We start from the raw sequence: 18,559 nt of genomic DNA, 5'->3' as shown, positions 1-18,559 counted from the left end.
GACTACAGCCATGAAATTAAAAGATGCTTGCTCCTTGGAAGAAAAGCTATGACCAACCTAGACAGTTTATTAAAAAGCAGAAACATTACTTTGCCAACAAAGGTCTGTCTAGTCAAACATATGGTTTTCCAGTAGTCATGTATGGATGTGAGAGTTGGACTGTAAAGAAAGCTGAGTGCCAAAGAATTGATGCTTTTGAACTATGGTGTTGGAGAATACTCTTGAGAGTCCCTTGGACTGTAAGGAGATCCAACCAATCCATCCTAAAGGAAATCAGTTCTGAATATTCATTGGAAGGACTGATGCTGAAGCTGAAACTCCAATACTTTGGCCACCTGATGCAAAGAACTGACTCACGAAAAGACCCTGATGCTGGGAAAGATTGAAGGGAGGAGGAGAAGGGGACGACAGAGGATGAGATGGTTGGATGGCATCACTGACTTGATGGACATGAGCCTGAGTAAGCTCTGGGAATTGATGATGGACAGGGAAGCCTGGCATGCTGCAGTCCATGGGGTCACAGATAGTTGGACACTACTGAGCGACTGAACTGAAGTGATGGAGTATAATCTATAAAATATTGAATTACTATGTTGTACACTTGAAACTAATATAGTATTGTAAATCAAATATAAATTTAAAGAGAGAGAGAGAATCAGAGATGAGCAGACAGACTAGTATGCCTGAGTCTTATGAAATGTTTTGTTACAAAATGGAGCAGATTCTTGTTGATGCATGACAGAAAACCACAAAATTCTGTAAAGCAATTATCCTTCAATTAAAAAATTAAATTAAAAAAAAGGGAGAAGAATCACACGGTGTCTATTTTCACAGAAAACTCACTGGCTTTGTGCAAATAGATATAATCAGAAAACGACAAAAATCATTAAAGTTAACCAAAATATATTAAGTCTCTACTCTGGAGAGCCCAGTTGTATTAAACAGGAGAGTGACAGAGACAGGACTTAAAAGGAACAAGACATACCCCTTCTCATGAAGAATATAATAACCCTGAACCACCCCATAAGGCACCAGTGCTTAAATAAGGAGCATGGGCTGTCAGGCTCCTATAAGAAGGAGCATCAATTCCAAATGGAAGATCAGGTATGATGACGGTAGCCTCATCTGGGCTTGAAGCATGAGCAGGATTTAATGAGCTCGATCTACTTGTCAGTGAGACAATGAAAGTAAAGTTAAAATTAAACCATTATGCCAATAAACTTCTCCGCTTTCGTAACACAGGGGCTAAAGGTTTAGGGTAATCATTTATCTCCTAGAGACTAGGAAATTTGGGAATGTTTAGAGATATCTATTTGAATGGAATGAGGACCCTGTACTCCACCTCCCTCAGGTGAGCATTCCGTCTTCTGCTCTTTAATATTCTGCTTTTGAGATGATGACAATGGGTTTTCCCATAGAGAGCTGCTTAGTTTGTTGTTTTGGGGCTGGGGAAGAGACTTTTCCTGAGATAATTCTGAAAAGTGAGAAAGGATGTTACTTTTACCTAAAAGAAACCAAGGTCCCAGAACTCTAGGGAATAAAAGTCTGGGAATAAAATTATCCAAAAGGATGGCCACAGAGACCTGGAGGCAAATCAATAATTTAAAATTATACTTTTTAGAGTTAATATCACCCATTTATTGGAATCTGTAGTTTAAGATTCCTAAACTGGGCTTGTTTTTATGGGATGCATTAATTTAAAAAAATCGGTTCATATATAAATGTAAATTCTGGCAGAGGGAGATTTTCATAGGTGTTAACAGATCAAATAACCAAAATAGACTTAACCTTTCCAATTAATTCATGCATGGGGAAAAGTAAAACAAAATGAAATCCCACAGGGCTTTGGGAAGTAGGTAATGAGTGAAGAGTTTGGGGCAGAGAACTTTAATTTGGGGGCTATGAATAAGAGCCATGAACTGTTCTTATATACAGGAAATGCTCAGTGCTGAGACCAGACAAAGATAACATTTGTGCTATTAATAGCTCTGCCTGGTACCTTAAGGAAGAGTCTCATTCTACAGTGAACTACTCAATGGCAGAAGGCCAGGGTATATTTAATGCAAAGGTAATAGACACAGAAAAAGTCTTGGCCAGAGAAAGTGATAGGAAATTGATACAGGAATGAATGGCCCAATTTTTTTGCTGGTTCTTTCTCATTTACCTGGTCTCTAAGTAAATAGATAAGGCTGATGACTTTCAAATTTATATTTCTACTTGGGCCCTCTGTCCTGAGCTACCAACTCATAGACACAATGCCTATTTGGCAGTCTTCCCTTCTGGGTCAAACAGGCAACTCAAACCCAACATGTCCAAAATGAAACTCCTGTTTTTCTTCTGGAAACTTGCTCTCCTCTTGCTGATCTCCCTACTGCCACTGAGCGCACACCACCATTCACTCACTCACTCAAGCCATAATTCTAGAAGTCTCCAAAAAAAATCTCCCCTTTTCCTGATCCCCTATCCACCTCATGAGCAATTCTTCTTGACTCTAGCTCCAAAACAGATCCCCACGACAGCCCAGCCTGGATACCATTAACTCTTGAACAGGTAACTATGACAGCCTCTTCTCAAGTCTCTTGGTTCCCAGTCATGACCCTTGTAGACCATGCCCCCTACAGCAGTCAAGGCAAATCCAGTCCCCTTATCTACCCACAGGACCCTACATGGTGTTTCCTCAACCACCACTTTGATCTCACCTCCCACCACTGACCTTCTCACTCACTCTGCCCTGGTCATGTTGGACAATCTTGCTTTGTTTCTTTGCCTGGAATGCCCTTGCTCAGAGCTGGCTCTTTCTCACCATTCCCATTTCGGCTTGGATATAACTTCCTCACACAACCAGGTAAAGTAGTTAGATTTGGCAAAATGATGCTAGTTACTAAGTTGTTGTCAGCGCTACTCTCATTATCTTCACACCAAGTGTCATTCTTACTTCTTTCTTTTCATTTTGTGCCTCTCCTGGAGACTTTGCTGGAGTTAACAAGGCAGTGGAAACTAGGACAAAGCAGATACAGGGTAAGGGATGCAGGTCTGGACAATATGCTGACATTATTGCTGGTTACCAGAAAAACTAGTAAGCACTTCTGTAACAATAAGTATGGAGAGGAGAAGTTTAATGAAAACTAAGTCCTTCCATCATAAATGCAAGAGAAAGAGCTAAGGTAGCAAAATGTTCCACTTACTGGTTCAACAAATATTTACGGAATCAATGAATGAACTAGTGGTCAGTGAACTTTCAGGTGCTGGTACACTAGAAGGGTCCTGCTAGGTATTGTTGTTATTTAATCACTAAGCCATGTCTGATTCTTCTGCGACCCTGTGGACTGTAGCCAGCCAGGCTCCTCTATCCATGGGGTCTCCCAGGCAGGAGTACTGGAGTGGGTTACCATTTTTTCCTCCAGGGGATCTTCCTGACCCAGGGGTTGAACCTGAGTCTTCTGCATTGGCAGGCGAATTCTTTACCACTGAGCCATCTGGGAAGCTCCCTAATAGGTATAACCTTTGGGAAAAAACATTGCTCTGAATGCTATGTCTTCGAACTAATTGCCCTACGTGGTAGACAGGCATATAACTACTGTTAATATGGGACGCGATATAAGGGATGCGATATTCAGTCCCTTCTTGTGACAGCTTTCTGGTCAGTTATCAGGCCTCCTCTATTTTGCCAATGAGCAATGATTTGAATTCCAATTCAACTTTCAGTTCATTTCTGAATTTCAACATGGACTGGCGGGCTCCTTGGTCTATAATCTCTGTGTTTTAAAATGATATAATGAGGCAACTGTTGTATTAGCTAATCACTACCCACTGTAGCTGTGATGTGCACAACACAGACATTATGCAATATTTCCGATTACACTTAAAAACAATATCATCAAAGAATCAGATGTATCCATGCTCTTATGTTAATTAAAGTAGTACTCCATAGAGAGAAATTAGAAATTTTATTTTACAAACAACTCCTACCCTGCCCTCCCTTCCCTTTACCTCTGCTCAGCTCCCTAACTTTTCTGATCATTTTCAGAGAGTGAAAAAGCCATTGGTTATTTTCAGCCTCCAAATAATCTCATGTGATAATTCATAGCTCCAGTCTGATGAAAAGCATACAACTCCCAAATTTTATCTAGAAGCAGAACTTCTCATCTCCAGCTTGGGTCTAGTTGGGGAGGGTGGTGGTGGAAGATTTGGTTTGCCTTCTTACTCCCTTTCTTTGTCAACTCTTCCTCTTACCCCTCCTGAGGCCTCCTGGTAACTGAGGTAACTGATCCATTTCAGGCTGGTGGTTAGGGTAGTTGGTAAGAGGCAGGAAGTATGGTTGTTCCCTGGAATCTTAAGATCTGGGGCTCTCTAGGCTTGGGTGGATGTTCAGCGTTACTCTTCTGGAGAGTTCCCTGCTGGGGACACCAATCAGTCTCTCCCATGCTCTCTGCCCAGCCCTTACTGTTCCTCCCTCAGCCATTGGGCATCCGGCACTCCACCCCACCTTTTGGGAGGTCATGTGGTCCTTCAAGACTGTTCTCTTGGCAGGATTTTAAAAGGCTATAACCTGGACCTCTCTAGTCATTCATATCTGGCTCAGAAGGAACCTGCATGTGTCTGTCCAGGCATCTTTGCACCTGCTGCTGTGGCAGGTCTCACAACCCTCCGATGTGCTGCGGGCCCCTTCTCTGCCCTGCAGCCTCAGGCCATGAGGCGCCACCCCGTGGCCTTCGATTCGGAGGTTTGTGTTACTTGTCAGTTTCCTTCTCTGTCTCATACACACAGAGTGGTGCACATACACACACACAACCTCCAGGGGACATAAGTCAAGCTCTGGATGATCCCGCTGCAGGCAGCCCATATTGTTTGACTTGGAGTAAGGGGCGGCATCCACCTGATCTCTTTCATGAAGTCAGGGTGAATAAGTGATGCGCAGATCAGCAACTTCCTAGAAGGAAGCTTTCTCAGATTCTTTGTCTCAGTTTGTGTCTTTGAAGTGAGTTCAGCAGGCTCCTCCTTCTCAAGTTTCTCCCATCACTTGGGCTGCTTTCTCAGGACTTCCCTGGTGATCCAGTGGTAAAGAATCTGCCAGCCAACGCAGGGGACATGGGCTCGATCCCTGGTCTAGGAAGATCTCATGTGCCACAGGGCAACTGAGCCTGTACACCACTACTACTGAGCCCACATGCCCTGGCGCCCATGCTCTGCCACAGGAGAAGCCCGAGCACTGAGAAAGCCCAGGCACAGCAATGAAGACCCAGCACAGCCAAGAATCAATCAATAAATAGTAAAAAAGATGTTTGCTAGATTCTGTTTTGTATATCTAGATCTTATTTAGTAGATCTAGTCTTTCAACTTACTTAATCCATTGGAATCTTCCAGGTGAAATTTCAAAGACGACTGTCCGGTTTTAACATCCAGTTGCTACTGATGGCAGCTGAAAGACATGGGAACATAGAACTCGAAAGAATACTACAATCCGTTAAGGCAAGCCAGATCAGATCCCTCATTTGAGAAAAGCAGAGAAGTGCCATTCCCAAGACTACACATTTGGATAGTGATAGAATCTGGACAACAAATCATGTCCTTTGAACGCTAATCTAGCATATTTTCCACTAAACATTTCCTCCTAATTCTTAGAAGAATTGGAGCTGTGCTATAGGACACCTCTTTTTATATTTGCTTTTATTTCAATAGGTAAACACCAGTGTCTGGGTGAAGAGAATCAAAATGTCTAATACAGTAGAAGCCGGAACCATAGTGGGAGGTCCTGTCAATAATGATACTGTAAACACGGCTCAAGTGCAAACCTCCAAGAAAGGTAAAATCGTGTACTGGGGCATGGATAAAACTGGGATCTATGTCACTGTTTGGTGATGTACAGCCTCTTCTTGATCCTACACATTGCCAAAAATTCTAAATAGCTGTAAAGCACTTTTACTGAGAATTATTTCATTTCTTGCAAGAAACCTTGACGGTATATAGGACAGGTAGATATCAAGACACCAGATCATGAAGACGTTAGGCAAAGATAAAGAAAAAAATTCACAGCAGATGTCAAATAGAAAATATGGAAACCAATCTAGGTTTTTCTGATACTAAGTCCAGAGACCATCCCATTTGATCTTTCCACTCATACTAGATCTAGATCTACCTCAAGGAGAACAGGCTTTTTCTTTACGTCATATCATAGAAGTCACACATCCTCCTCCCTCTCAGTTAAGTTACAATTTAGTGCTTTTCAATAATATATTGAATAATACATTGGTTCTTCCCTGGTGGCTCAGATGGTAAAGAATCTGCCTGCAATGCAGGAGACCTGGGTTCAATCCCTGGGTCAGGACGATCCCCTGGAGAAGGGAATGGCTACCCACTCCAGTATTCTTGCCTGGGAAATCCCATGACCAGAGAAGTCTGCCTGGCTACAGTCCATGGGGTCACAACTGAGCAACTAATACTTTTTCAATAATACATAATAAGGGAAACTGTTGAACACCTTATTTTACTCTAAACTCTAAATGACTTATAACTATTTTATTCACTAATTCTCTTAAGCATATAGGCTTTTCATAAGATAATGCTTTTTAAAAGTAAAACATTAACCAAGATGGAATGCTTTGTGAGACTCAACATTTTAGCCAGTTATATCTGCTGGCAAGTGAACATGCCTTAAGGAAAAGGGGATTTACCTAATCTTATCCATCAAAGAAGAAATCCGGAAACATGCATGCTATTTAATACTACTCACCCTACAATTAACTACCATCTGACATTTAATGAATACTCTTCCATTGCCTCAGCTTCCTTATCTGTAAAGTGGAAGCATTTGTATTTCTAAGATCCCATCCATTTCTAAATAATAGGAGACTATTTCACTATATGCCATTGGTCAAATTTTCTTATCCCAACTCTTTCTCTCTAAAAATCAGTAACTGATAAACAGACAACTTATAAACAGTTTTCATGGCACAATATAGCACATTGGGTAAGAGTACAGATTAAGGTGCTACACTGCCTATGTTGGCAACCCTGATTTTGCAATTTATGAGCTGTGTGACCTTAGGCAAGTTACTTAAATTTTCTGTGTCTCAGTTTCCTTATTTGTAAAAATGAGATGATAACAACAGTATTTATCTCATAGGATTTCCATGAGGATTAAATTAGTTATAATATGTGAACAATGTCTGGCATGTAGTTAAGCACTGTATAAACTTCACTATCATAATCACCTCTCATACAGTTTTTCTTCCTCAGCCCACTTTTCAGCAGTCATTGGAACTCTCTGGGCTAATTTGTCTAAAAGTGGAACTTAATGTGGTCTTTCTAGTTTCGTCCATAGTCTCTTAGGGCATCCACCCCACCATGCTGCTTTTCCCCTGGTGACCACCTCTTGACCCCAGCCTGTTATCACAAATGGCATTATGCTAATAACATCATCTTTTGTTTTGGCTGATTCTCCTTCCACCTTATAAGAGAGAACCTCAACCACTCCTCAATGTCCCACTTAGTTATTTTGTATTTCTCATAAATGCTTATGAATAAGCCTTGCTGGCTGCTTCTTCAGTTGGCGTCCAACACCAATTTTTCTTTCCTCTCTCTCTCTAGCCCATTCTCACTGGGCACTGCTGGGTCCTCTGATTCTCACTCTCAGGGCCCTGTTGGGGCTTTCTCCCAGGGCCAGGACCCCCAGAGATTACTGACATCTTTACTGGGCATGATTGTGCTTCTAAGATACTCAGAGAATCAAATCCAGGTGTTCCATGGCACGTGGGGCAATGCCCTCTCCCCCATTATATGTCATATCTGGTCACGTGGCCACAGGAAAGACTTGCTTATGCTCCTATATCTCTAGAGACACTAGGTGAAAAGAGATGGACCTTCAGGTTCTGCCAGAGGTCAGGTTCTATTAAGGATTCATATGGCAGGGTAGGGACAGACATCACCTTGACCTTCCTATCCTTTCTCTACCAAAGGTCCATGAGCTTTTGCCTGGGTTCAATCAGATAAATGGAAGCCACTTTAGGTAATTCAAGAAAAAAAAAAAAGAGGTTTAATATAGAAGATGAAAATCGTTCACAGACTTGGGGAGGCTGGGGAAGAAGAAGTCAAGTTAGGCACTTGGAGGAAATCCTGAGGTGTAGGACGGATGGGACACAGCTAGCGATCCTGTGGAGCACATAGTGGGTGGTATTCAGGAGAGTTCCAGGCCCAGGCAAAAGCCCCGTCTACCATTACTGATCCTCCTACTCCCCCCTGTAGCGGCCTCCTCAGCACCGTGTTCAGCTCTCACTGTGTTCAGCCTTCCAAACTTTGTCCTAATGCTCTTGTAATTGGAACCCTGCTTGCATACACGTAGGTTGAGGATTATCATTTCCAGGTATTTATCTATTACTGTGAAGAACTTAGAAGGGCCGGCCTGGCAGTGAGAATTAATAAACAACACTGGACACTGCTTCGTTGCTGCCTATCAAAAGCCGGCACAGAGTTAAATATACCCTGGCCTATGTTAGGAATGGCCCCAAAAGATGAGTCTGCAATAATGGTCCTTTCTGAAAGTCACAGAAATCAATAAAATAAGCACAACACCTTAAGAAAATATTTTTACTTAGGTTAAAACTTGGGAATTGTTCCTATCACACACTACAAATTCTAAGGCTCCTTGCTAGATTTAGTATAATTTGGATGAATTAACAGGATGCCAAGAGGAGACAAAACTCTCATCCTTGGAGCATGGCCCCATGTTACAGGCAGAAAGGGGAGGGCACTGTGAAGCCCCAGGTCAAGCTCTCCAGCTTAGACACTCTCCAGCATCTCAAGGCTGGTGGACCACAGGCCAGGTGAGGTCACCACAGACAAGGTGAAGTCTGCAGTACTGGGGGGGAAGCTGCTCTGTGGGGGAAGCTGCTCTGTGCCCACATCTTGATGTTTCCCCCTCCACAGCTCACCAGTCTTTCTAAAGGTTTGCAGCTTAGGATCTTGGGCCAGTGCAACAGAGCAAGAGAAAACTTACACAATTGCTGAAATTAACTTGGAAATTGGGGGGCAGGGTTCCTCAAATTATGCAATGTCATTGTAGAATTAAAGTGCAAGAGTAGCTAGTTTTCCCTGAATTGGTGACAAAATTCCAAGGTGCCATCTTCCCACCACCTGCCTCTTGACCATATGCATACATAATACTATCAGCATGTGACAACAGGCCTCCAACCAGCCAAGGCGGCCCATTGCAAGGGTTATACCACACAGGAGCAAAATCACACATGACTGACTTTTATAGTCCAAGACTGGGGGTGTGGGTGGGAACCACAAGGGACCTATATAAATACTGAGTTGGCCAAAAGGTTTGTTCAGTTTTTCCAAAACATCTTTGGTCAACCCAGTACTTTAGCACACACACATAGAAAAGGAAACAAATACATAAAAGACAGATCACTGCATAATGAAGGCATGTCTATCAAGTACTGAGCACTTTATATGAATTAATTCATTGAAACCTCACGAGAATCCTTCAAAGAACATACTGCCAGCATCATCTCCATTTTTCAGGAGCAAGAACTCCAGTACAAAGGGATTAAGTCCTCATTTAAGGACTCATTTATGTCATCCAGGCACAAAGAGGTATTATCTGGATTTAAATTAGAGTGGTCTGATTATTAACCGTTATATTACAGTGCTGTGCTTATTTGGGGAAATTGAAGAGTATTTTCATTTCACATTTCTCCAAGTTCTCAAGACTACTTTTTAAAAAAAGCTTAGCATGTATGAAGTAAATCAACAGGAAAATATGAAAGAAGATGAGAAAGGAAACTAAAGAGAAAAAAATGTCACTTCAGAACTAAAACAGGATTAGTAGTAGCAAGGAAAGAAATTATCACTGTAAAAAATCAAATCAGCAATGTAGAACTGAGGCTTGATCACTCAGTTGAGTCTAACTCTTTGTGACCTCCTGACTGCAGCCTGCCAGGCTTCTCTATCCATGGAATTCTCTAGTCAAGAATACTAGAGTGGGTAGCCATTCCCTTCTCCAGGGGGTCTGCCTGACCCAGGGATTGAACCCAAGTCTCCAGCATTGCAGACAGGTTCTTTACCATCTGAACCACCAGGGAAGCCCCAGTAAGGAAGTGATTCAAAGATAATGGATGTGGGGCTTCCCTGGTGTCTCAGTTGTAAAGCATCCTCTTGCTAATGCAGGAGTCGTGGATTTGATCCCTGATCTGGGAGGATCCCACAAGCAGTGGAGCAACTAAGCCCGTACACCATGACTATTGAGCCTGTGCTCTAGAGCCTGGGGTGTGGCTCTAGTACAAGAGAAGCTACTGCAATGAGAAGCCCACGCACCACAACTAGAGAGTAGTCCCTGCCTGCTGCAACTAGAGAAAAACCCTCAAAGCAATGAAGACCCATCACGGCCAAAAATAAACAAATAAATAATTTAAAAAAGATAATGGGTGTGAATAAAGTAACAAAGATTCTTCAAAAATAAATAAAAGTAAGTTAATTAAGCATTCAGTTTACTGAGTTTATAACTTCCAGGAAAGTATCTAGAAAACCAAAGAAGACAAATGTATAAAAAACATAAACTCAAATTATGAAGGGAATTGAAATAGAAAATATTTATAAGAACTGATTTCTATTCAACAGCAATAAGACAATTTACTACTCAGATTGATTAGAGAGATTAAATAAAGCAATCATGGGAAAAAGGGGGAGAGAAGCATTTAAAAGGTATAAGGTGCTAATTACAGGGGAATAAAGTACATGATCTTCTCTGAAAATATAATTTATAAGTTTGAATTAAGAAATATTGTGCATCTCAAAAAACAACTGTGTAATAGGGTGAGAAAGTTGTTCAGAAGTTATTCCTTTTAAACAAAACAAACTGTGCCCTAGTAGATTCACTAGAAAATTCTATGAGAATTTTAAGGAGCTGAAAATACTGATATTTTCTATGCAGAAGAAATCCAAATAATTTATGGAGATGAAGGTGAAATAAAGCTCTTCACTCCTTAAGTGTGGACTGTGCATGTGACTTTTTCCAGAGCATAGTATGGAAAGGAATAAAAAAAGAGTCAACTTCACAATTAAAAACCCTAGCAAACACTACCTCAAGCCAGGTGATCAAGGTTAATGTCATCAGTGAGAGATCACCTTGATAGTGTGTATTTTTGATATGATGTCATGAAAATAGCAGTCTACCTCTATGGCCATCCTTTCCAAAAGCACATTACTTCAGTCTCATCATGAGAAAAACATTGGACAAATCCCAGTTGAAGGACAATCTACAAAATATCTGACTGATATTCTTCAAAAGTGTTAAAATCATCAAAAATAAGGAAAGTCGGAGAAACTGTCACAGCCAAAATGATTCCACATGTGGTGATTAATTGGGTTATGGGACCCTAAATGGGATTCTGGGACAGAAAAAAAAAAATCTATTAGGTGAAAACTAAGAACTCTGAATGAAGAATAGGCTTTAGCTAATAATACTAATTAATGTAGGTTCATTAATTGTGACAACTGTGCCATACCAATTTAAGATGTTAATAACAGGGGAAATGGTATGAGGTCTACGGGAGCTCAATAACTCTGTAAGTCTGAAACTGTTCTATAATTTAAAAAAAAAAACATATTAAGAAAAGAGAAAATGACTTGGTATCTAAAATACTTCAGATCACATATTGAGATGGAAAGCTTAAAACTTCCTTTCTTTACAAAGCTAGCATGGCAAAAATTCACAAACACACACATTCACAAACTACAAATTAAGCTCAGTTATATATGCTAATGTGAAACTCTAGCTAAAATATTAGCAAAATAAATCATGTGTTTTCATTAAAACAGCCTATTAAGAAGAGGTCATCCTAAGAATATAAGGCTATTTGAATACTAATAGCTATAATGAATTTATATTGCTGTTGCTTTTTTTGTTTAGTAGCTAAGTCATGCCCGACTCTTGTGACCTCATGGACTGTACCTTGCCAGGCACTTCTATCCATGGGATTTCCCAGGCAAGAATACTGGAGTGGGTTGCCATTTTTTTTTTTCTTCAATAAGGAACTTATATAAACTTTCAAATCTCATCACACCACCTTGAGTCTCTATTGTTAACCTTAATTTACAGGTGAAATAATTGAAGCCACACAGAGTTCAGAGACTTGCCCAAGAACACACAGCTGTAAAGAGAGCAGATCCAGGAGTCTGGCTCTATGATTAAAATATAGTTGATCAAACTTACTACATTCTGCTAAAAATAAAAATAGGATAGCTTAATACAATAAAAGTATAATTCCCACCAACACCTAGCAACATACCTAATAAGTAAAGTTAGAAGTATTCCCAGTAGATTCAGGTATCACATGACTGCCCATTTTCACCATTCCTATTTACCAGTGTTTAGAAACTGCCAGTGAATAAAATTACCCAAGAGAATAAAGTAAATGTTACAAATGGCAAAAACAAACACTTATTTTTTCCCATTATTTTGTACATAACCTGTGTATGTGTTCGATTTTCTTGTCTAAACCTAAGGGGGGGCAGTGAAAATGACAGGAGAAAATGACTCAGTTAAGAAACCACAGAAAAGTACTTTAAAAAAGCTTGTGACTTAACTAAAGATTAATTACAAAATTCTACCTTGGAACAAAGGAAAGAACTTGAATTAATGGGGAGCCATCTCTGCTCTTGGCTAAGAGAAGGCAATACTATAAATACAGCAATCCCTCTTAATCTGCCATATCAATATGATATTGATCAAAATTCTAGTATAAATTTTGTGGACAGGGGAGGGGAGAGTCTCAACTAAATGCTCCCAGAGTTAAACCAAAGGTGGGGATCTGTCTGTCAATTCCTAGAACTTAACAAGAGTATTGCTACACAACAGGGGACAGTGCTGGCCACCCCAACTGTTTACTCCCTTGCAGGAGCCAGGAAATGGGGCATCCACCTGCCCTAAGGATAGTGATCACACATCATACCTCTGGAATTTCTCTCCAGGGATAATGAATCAATTCTATCAGCTGTTGTCAAACTAATGTATCTGGACTCAACCCCAGGGATAACCTCAGAGTTCTCATGGATCACTGGCAAATTATGTGCAAGCCTGGATTATAGTATCAAGATAATGTTTAAATACTTCCATGGTTTAACTAACCTTCCTTTGAAATCTCATTTCCTCTCAGCCCCCGAACATACTAATCTACCACATTCCCGGTTACATTTGGTACTGAAAGCCATCCCAGCTGTCCAAGTGGGGCACTTGGGAATCATTTCCAACAAATACTCTCTTACTATCCATATCCAATCAATCACAACTTTGAGCTAATTCTTTCTCTAAGTCTACTTTTTTCTATTCCTGCTCTCATCAGCACATGCCAGGACATTGACTGGGAAACTCTTTTGTTTGCTCTGGCCAATTCCATATATTCTTCAAGTCTCTGCTTAAATCATGGTTCTGATGGAGTTATCCACTCCCCACCCCCATACTCCAAGGGGTACAGGTGTTTGCTGAACACCTACAGTCACTTCTGCTCTCTGCATTTCTGCTTCACAGATGGACTGCAATCTTCTCCCACGTCCAGACTTAGGAAGGGTGGGACAAAAGCACCCTGTTATAGGATTGTCTGTACCTTTTGTCTCAGGCTTTTGTTCAGTTCGACATGGGCTAGCCCTTATCCTGCATCTGTGTAATCTTTCGATTTCCACCCAACAAATGAACATGAGCATTGCCTTGCCAGTTATGGTGAACAACACAGCTCTGTCCAGTTCACCCAATGCCTCCACAGAAAGGCCACCCACTGACTCCCAGGACAACTGGAATGAAACTCTGAACGAATCTAAGGCAGTGGTAAGTTGAATGAGACTCTGGATCCTTTCTTTGACTCAAATATTTTGACCTAAAGAGTTATGTGCTAAGATATACTATGTTCAAAGAACCATATTACACAAAAGCATAATACGCATATGAGATTTTATACTAGTTAGTGTCTATAGGTGTACCTAGGGACTACCATTAGAATGAAAGGAACAGATCTTTAGCATTTAGTAGGGGTAAATTCTTCCCCTACAATGATGAAAATCACCAAAAAGTAAGTTCTACAGATTTATGTCTATTTTCTCTTTCTTCACATATTTTTTTTTATTACTTTGTCTATGATGCCTTCTTCTTTGTAAGTTTTCTTTCTTTACAGGTTCTCAGTTAATTGTGTAGCTGGGGAAAGTGAGTAAGGGAAACAGTATATTGGGCATATATTTAGGTTTTACTGATAAAATTGGTAGATTGAGGAACTGGAGAGAGGTAAAAGGAAAGAGAACTGCCAGTCATTTTCTTGAATCTCAAGTCCTGACGATAAAAACTGTTGAGTCTCTAGTCAATGAGTTTCTCTTTGTCATCTAGGCTGCTGTGTATGACTGGAGTCCTGAAATTCAGGGGATCATCCTCAGCTCACTCAACTACGGCTCATTCTTGGCTCCAATTCCCAGTAGCTATATGGCTGAAGTATTTGGAACCAGGTACTTGTCTGGTACATGCATGTTTATTACCTCAGTCCTGGCCCTCTTCACTCCACTAGCAGCTGATACTGGAGTGACTGTGCTCATTGTCCTACGGGTCATCCAAGGCATAGTCCAGGTACCAAGACTTTTTCTAAGTACGCGTAAAATTAGGTTCCAAAATGACCTCAGATAGCCAAGAATCAACTTTTTATTTCAGGTTGTGTTATTAACAAGTCAGTATTCAATCTGGGCTAGATGGGCTCCACCACAAGAAAGGAGTCAACTCACCACCATTGCTGTAGCAGGTAATTGATACCGTAATTATCACCTTGTATACTCTGTCCCTTGTGGCTGAGCTGGTAAAGAATCTGCCTGCAATGTGGGAGACCTGGGTTCTATCCCTGGGTTGGGAAGATCCCCTGAAGAAGGGAAAGGCTACACACTCTGGTATTCTGGCCTAGAGAATTCCATGGACTGTATAGTCCATGGGGTTGCAAAGAGTCGGACACCCACACGGCATTAGGTGGACTGGGCAGAGCTGGACATGACTTTTTAGTGACTTTCACTATGCTTTGTCCAAGAGTACTCTGCCACAGCCTATCAGCAGAAGCCAAACCTTACACCATAAGTACTGTGTCTCCCTGCTTTACAGGAGCTAACCTAAACTATCCTATCTTTCTTGATCATAACCAAATGCTTCCTGGGCACCAAACATTCTTGCAAGTGCTTTTAATTTCATTTTAGTCTCAAAGCAATCTTGCAACGCAGCTACATATAATTATTTCCATTTCACACAGAAGGGAATAAGAGACACAAACAGACTGATAACTTTTCCAGAATCACAGAGCTACTGAGTGAAGGAGCAGACTCTGAACTTAGGTAGCCTGGGTTGCAGCTTAGCTTTGTAATGACATTGGTCTATAGGAAGCATCTAGAGTCTCGAGTCTGACCTTCTCACCCAGATCATCCTCACATCTTCTGTTTAGGGTCAGTGCTGGGCTGCTTCATCATCTTCTTTGTTGGTGGTTACCTCTGCCAGACTATGGGATGGCCTTATGTCTTCTATATCTTTGGTGAGTTTGTGTTTTTCAAATCTCAGAATCTTGTTTTATGACCGAGACTGCTGGGCATGATTTCTGTGATGCAGGTCATCTATGGTTAACCAAATCCTAGTAGATAAAGTTCAGAGCTAATCATGTGGTAAATCTTGCAAGTGACATTTAAGTTTTAATATCCTGAGTGTAGAGCTAGAATAACCTGATGAGTTTAAAGGCATCATAATATTCCTTCCTGCTTCTAAACTGAACCCACAAAGGACCTCAGAGGGATTTCTTTCATAAAATGCTGCATATGTAATCTTAGTGAGATTCTATTTTTAGTTATGCTATTTATTTAATGCTTCCTCAGTGGTTCAGTGGTTAAGAATCTGCCTGCCAATGCAGGAGACATGGGTTCAATCCCTGGATCAGGAAGACCCCCTGGAGAAGGAAATGGCAACCCACTCCAGTATTCCTGCCTGGGAAATTCCATGGACAGAGGAGCCTGGTAGGCTACAGTCCATGGGGTTGCAAAAGATTCGGACATGACTTAGCAACTAAACAACAAAAATTTATTCAGTACCTTCTTTTAAATTTCTGTTATTACTACAACCAGAAAATTATGGGAATTTGACCTTCATGCATGCTCAGTTGCTCAGGTGTGTCAGACTCTTTGTGACCCCATGGACTGTAGCCTGCCAGGCTCCTCTGTCCATGGGATTTCCCAGGCAAGAATACAAGAGTGGGCTGTCATTTCCTTCTCTAGGGGATCTGCCCAACCGGGGTTAAACTCCGTGTCTCCTGCATTGGCAGGCAGATTCTTTCTCTCTGTGCCACCTGGGAAGCCCAAAATACTGACTGGAGTAGAGATTCAATCAGTAGAGGCTGCAGGACAGAGCAGATCCTGTGAGGCTCAGCAGTGGACAATAATATACAGAGATGTTGGGAAAGTTTCCGAAGATCACAGTGTTCCAGAGGTGGCATTCTACCACTTCACAATTTTGCCTTTACTCAGCCCTGTGTGAAATCTTCCCAAATGCTTTCAACTAATCTTTGTTTGATTTTTGAAACATTCTCCAGAATCCCATCTGCAAACTGCCTGATTCCAGTGGAACTTACTGGTCTCATTGGTGTTTTCATTAGAGGATAGTAGTCTTAGATCCAGGATTCTTATAACATCAGGTCAGTAAATCTGCTGAGAATAAAAGTGTATGAAGATTGTTTACTACACTATAGCATATCAGTCTTCAAAGGTTCTGTCATGGAAACTTTCAGAAGGGCAGGTTACAAAATTTTCAGGGAATGAGAGCTTACCGTGCTCCTGGTTTTGGGAAAAGGTAAGTAATATACACAGAATAAGAACTCAGCAAATATTGCTGAATCAGTGTTAACATCCTCCATCCTCAACGTGCAATAGTGCTAGTTTTCATCTCTCTCACTCCCCTCCCCTCTTGCTTTTAAGTTTCTTGATGACAAGATCATGTCTTTATACTCTTATATTCTCAACATGAAGCAAAATGCCTGGTACATGGCAGGCTGTTCTATATTTGGGAAGGACTGTATAAACAACAAGCTAACAAGTGAAGAGAAGACTCTCTTAAGATTCCAAAAAGGGAATGAATGTTTCCACTCAATACTAATCATGTTGAGTTGTCCAAAACTGTAATAATGTATATATTAAACAATTTTTTTACTGAGGATTAATTTCATTCTATATCCAGAAATTACCTGGGCAAATTACCTCAGCTGCATATATACTGTATATACTGCTGCTAACCATTAAGTGTTAGATATAAATAAGAAAAGATTTAATAAAACATAAACTTTGTGAAGCATGACTAGCAGGGGGGATGCTGACTGGTAACTTCAACAGGGAGGGCATTTTCAAGTACATGGCATGAACACACTAACTTTTAGCAACAATGTACAGCCTTACTACTGGTGCATTTCAAAACCTCCCCAAACTCAGTGATTTTAAACAACCAACATTGAGTCTCTTAGTTTTGTGGGACAGCTCGGCAGGTCTGCTCTCTGTGTCTCTTATCCACCTTAGACAGTGGACGAGCTGGGGCATGTTCTTCCCATGCCAATGGCTAAGACACAAGAGGACGAGTGAAAAAACGCAGTGCTTCTTAAAGCCTCGCCTCTGAATTGCCCCATGCCACTGGCAAAAACAAGTTACATGGCCAAGACCAAAGTCAAGTGGTAAGGAAGTACCCTCCATCTATGATATGCAAGGGATATGTGCAGGAAGGAGGGGAGTATGGGGCCATTTTGTTAACCACAGGAATCATCTCAAGGCAGAATCAAACTGATAGAAGTCCAATTCTGTGCTAAGTAGAACCTCTTTTTTTCTTTTTTTTTTTTAAGGTGGAATTGGCTGTGTCTGTTCTTTTCTCTGGTTTGCTGTCATTTATGATGACCCTGTGAATCATCCATTTATTAGTACTAGAGAGAAGGAATATATCGTCTGTTCACTGGCTCAAGAGGTGCATTGGGGAACTCCTCTGCCATTTCCCCATATCTGTCTGGATGTCTCAGTGGTAAAGACTTCAGTAGAGCAGAGTTCTGATCTTCGGATACATATCTGATATTGATATGTACTTTCTTCCAGGGTTCTCCACCAGGCTGGTCTCTTCCCATTAAAGCTATGATCAAATCACTACCACTTTGGAGCATTCTCATCTTTTACTTCAGTGATTACTGGTATTTTTTTGTCCAGACATCATACTTACCAACATTCATCACCTCTGTATTTCAAGCTAACATCAGAGATGTAAGTATGGAGAAAACTCATTCTGTTCTTCTGTTGCTTTATATATAATCCCTTCTTCTCTCTCCTACAGTCACAGGTTTAGGCCAAGGGTCTTCATGGAGGAAACGCTACCTGATTCACTTGAATTCTGATTCAGTTCAACATGTCAACATGCTTATTGGGGGCAGAATGGTATGGCTCTAGGTCAAGTTGCCATTCATAGAATAGCATATTTTTTAACGGACCTATGCAGAAAATTTTATGTTCAATCCAATCAACATTTGCAAACAAGACATTC

General features: G+C 40.9%; 1 protein-coding gene across 4 annotated transcripts in view; it reads left to right on the top strand.

Annotated features, from left to right (window-relative positions):
* The first annotated feature begins 1,283 nt into the window (after positions 1-1,283).
* Positions 1,284-18,559, top strand: part of SLC17A4 (solute carrier family 17 member 4) — a 30,333-nt gene continuing 13,057 nt past the window's right edge. The window contains exons 1-8 of one of the 4 annotated variants that reach the window (XM_043450612.1): positions 1,284-1,351; positions 5,677-5,803; positions 13,713-13,822; positions 14,372-14,605; positions 14,687-14,774; positions 15,456-15,542; positions 17,877-17,995; positions 18,121-18,282. In XM_043450612.1, coding sequence (XP_043306547.1) covers positions 5,713-5,803; positions 13,713-13,822; positions 14,372-14,605; positions 14,687-14,774; positions 15,456-15,542; positions 17,877-17,995; positions 18,121-18,282 — 891 coding nt within the window. In that variant the 5' untranslated portion in view covers positions 1,284-1,351; positions 5,677-5,712. Of the gene's footprint in view, positions 1,352-5,676; positions 5,804-13,528; positions 13,823-14,371; positions 14,606-14,686; positions 14,775-15,455; positions 15,543-17,876; positions 17,996-18,120; positions 18,283-18,559 lie in introns of those variants that run through there. The other 3 variants (XM_043450609.1, XM_043450610.1, XM_043450611.1) reach the window with 3 other exon arrangements.

This window comes from Cervus canadensis, chromosome 28 (assembly GCF_019320065.1).
Source record: "Cervus canadensis isolate Bull #8, Minnesota chromosome 28, ASM1932006v1, whole genome shotgun sequence".
Classification (NCBI taxonomy): domain Eukaryota; kingdom Metazoa; phylum Chordata; class Mammalia; order Artiodactyla; family Cervidae; genus Cervus; species Cervus canadensis.
The sequence above is the reverse complement of the archived record's forward strand: the minus strand, read 5'-3'. Positions and strand labels throughout refer to the sequence as shown.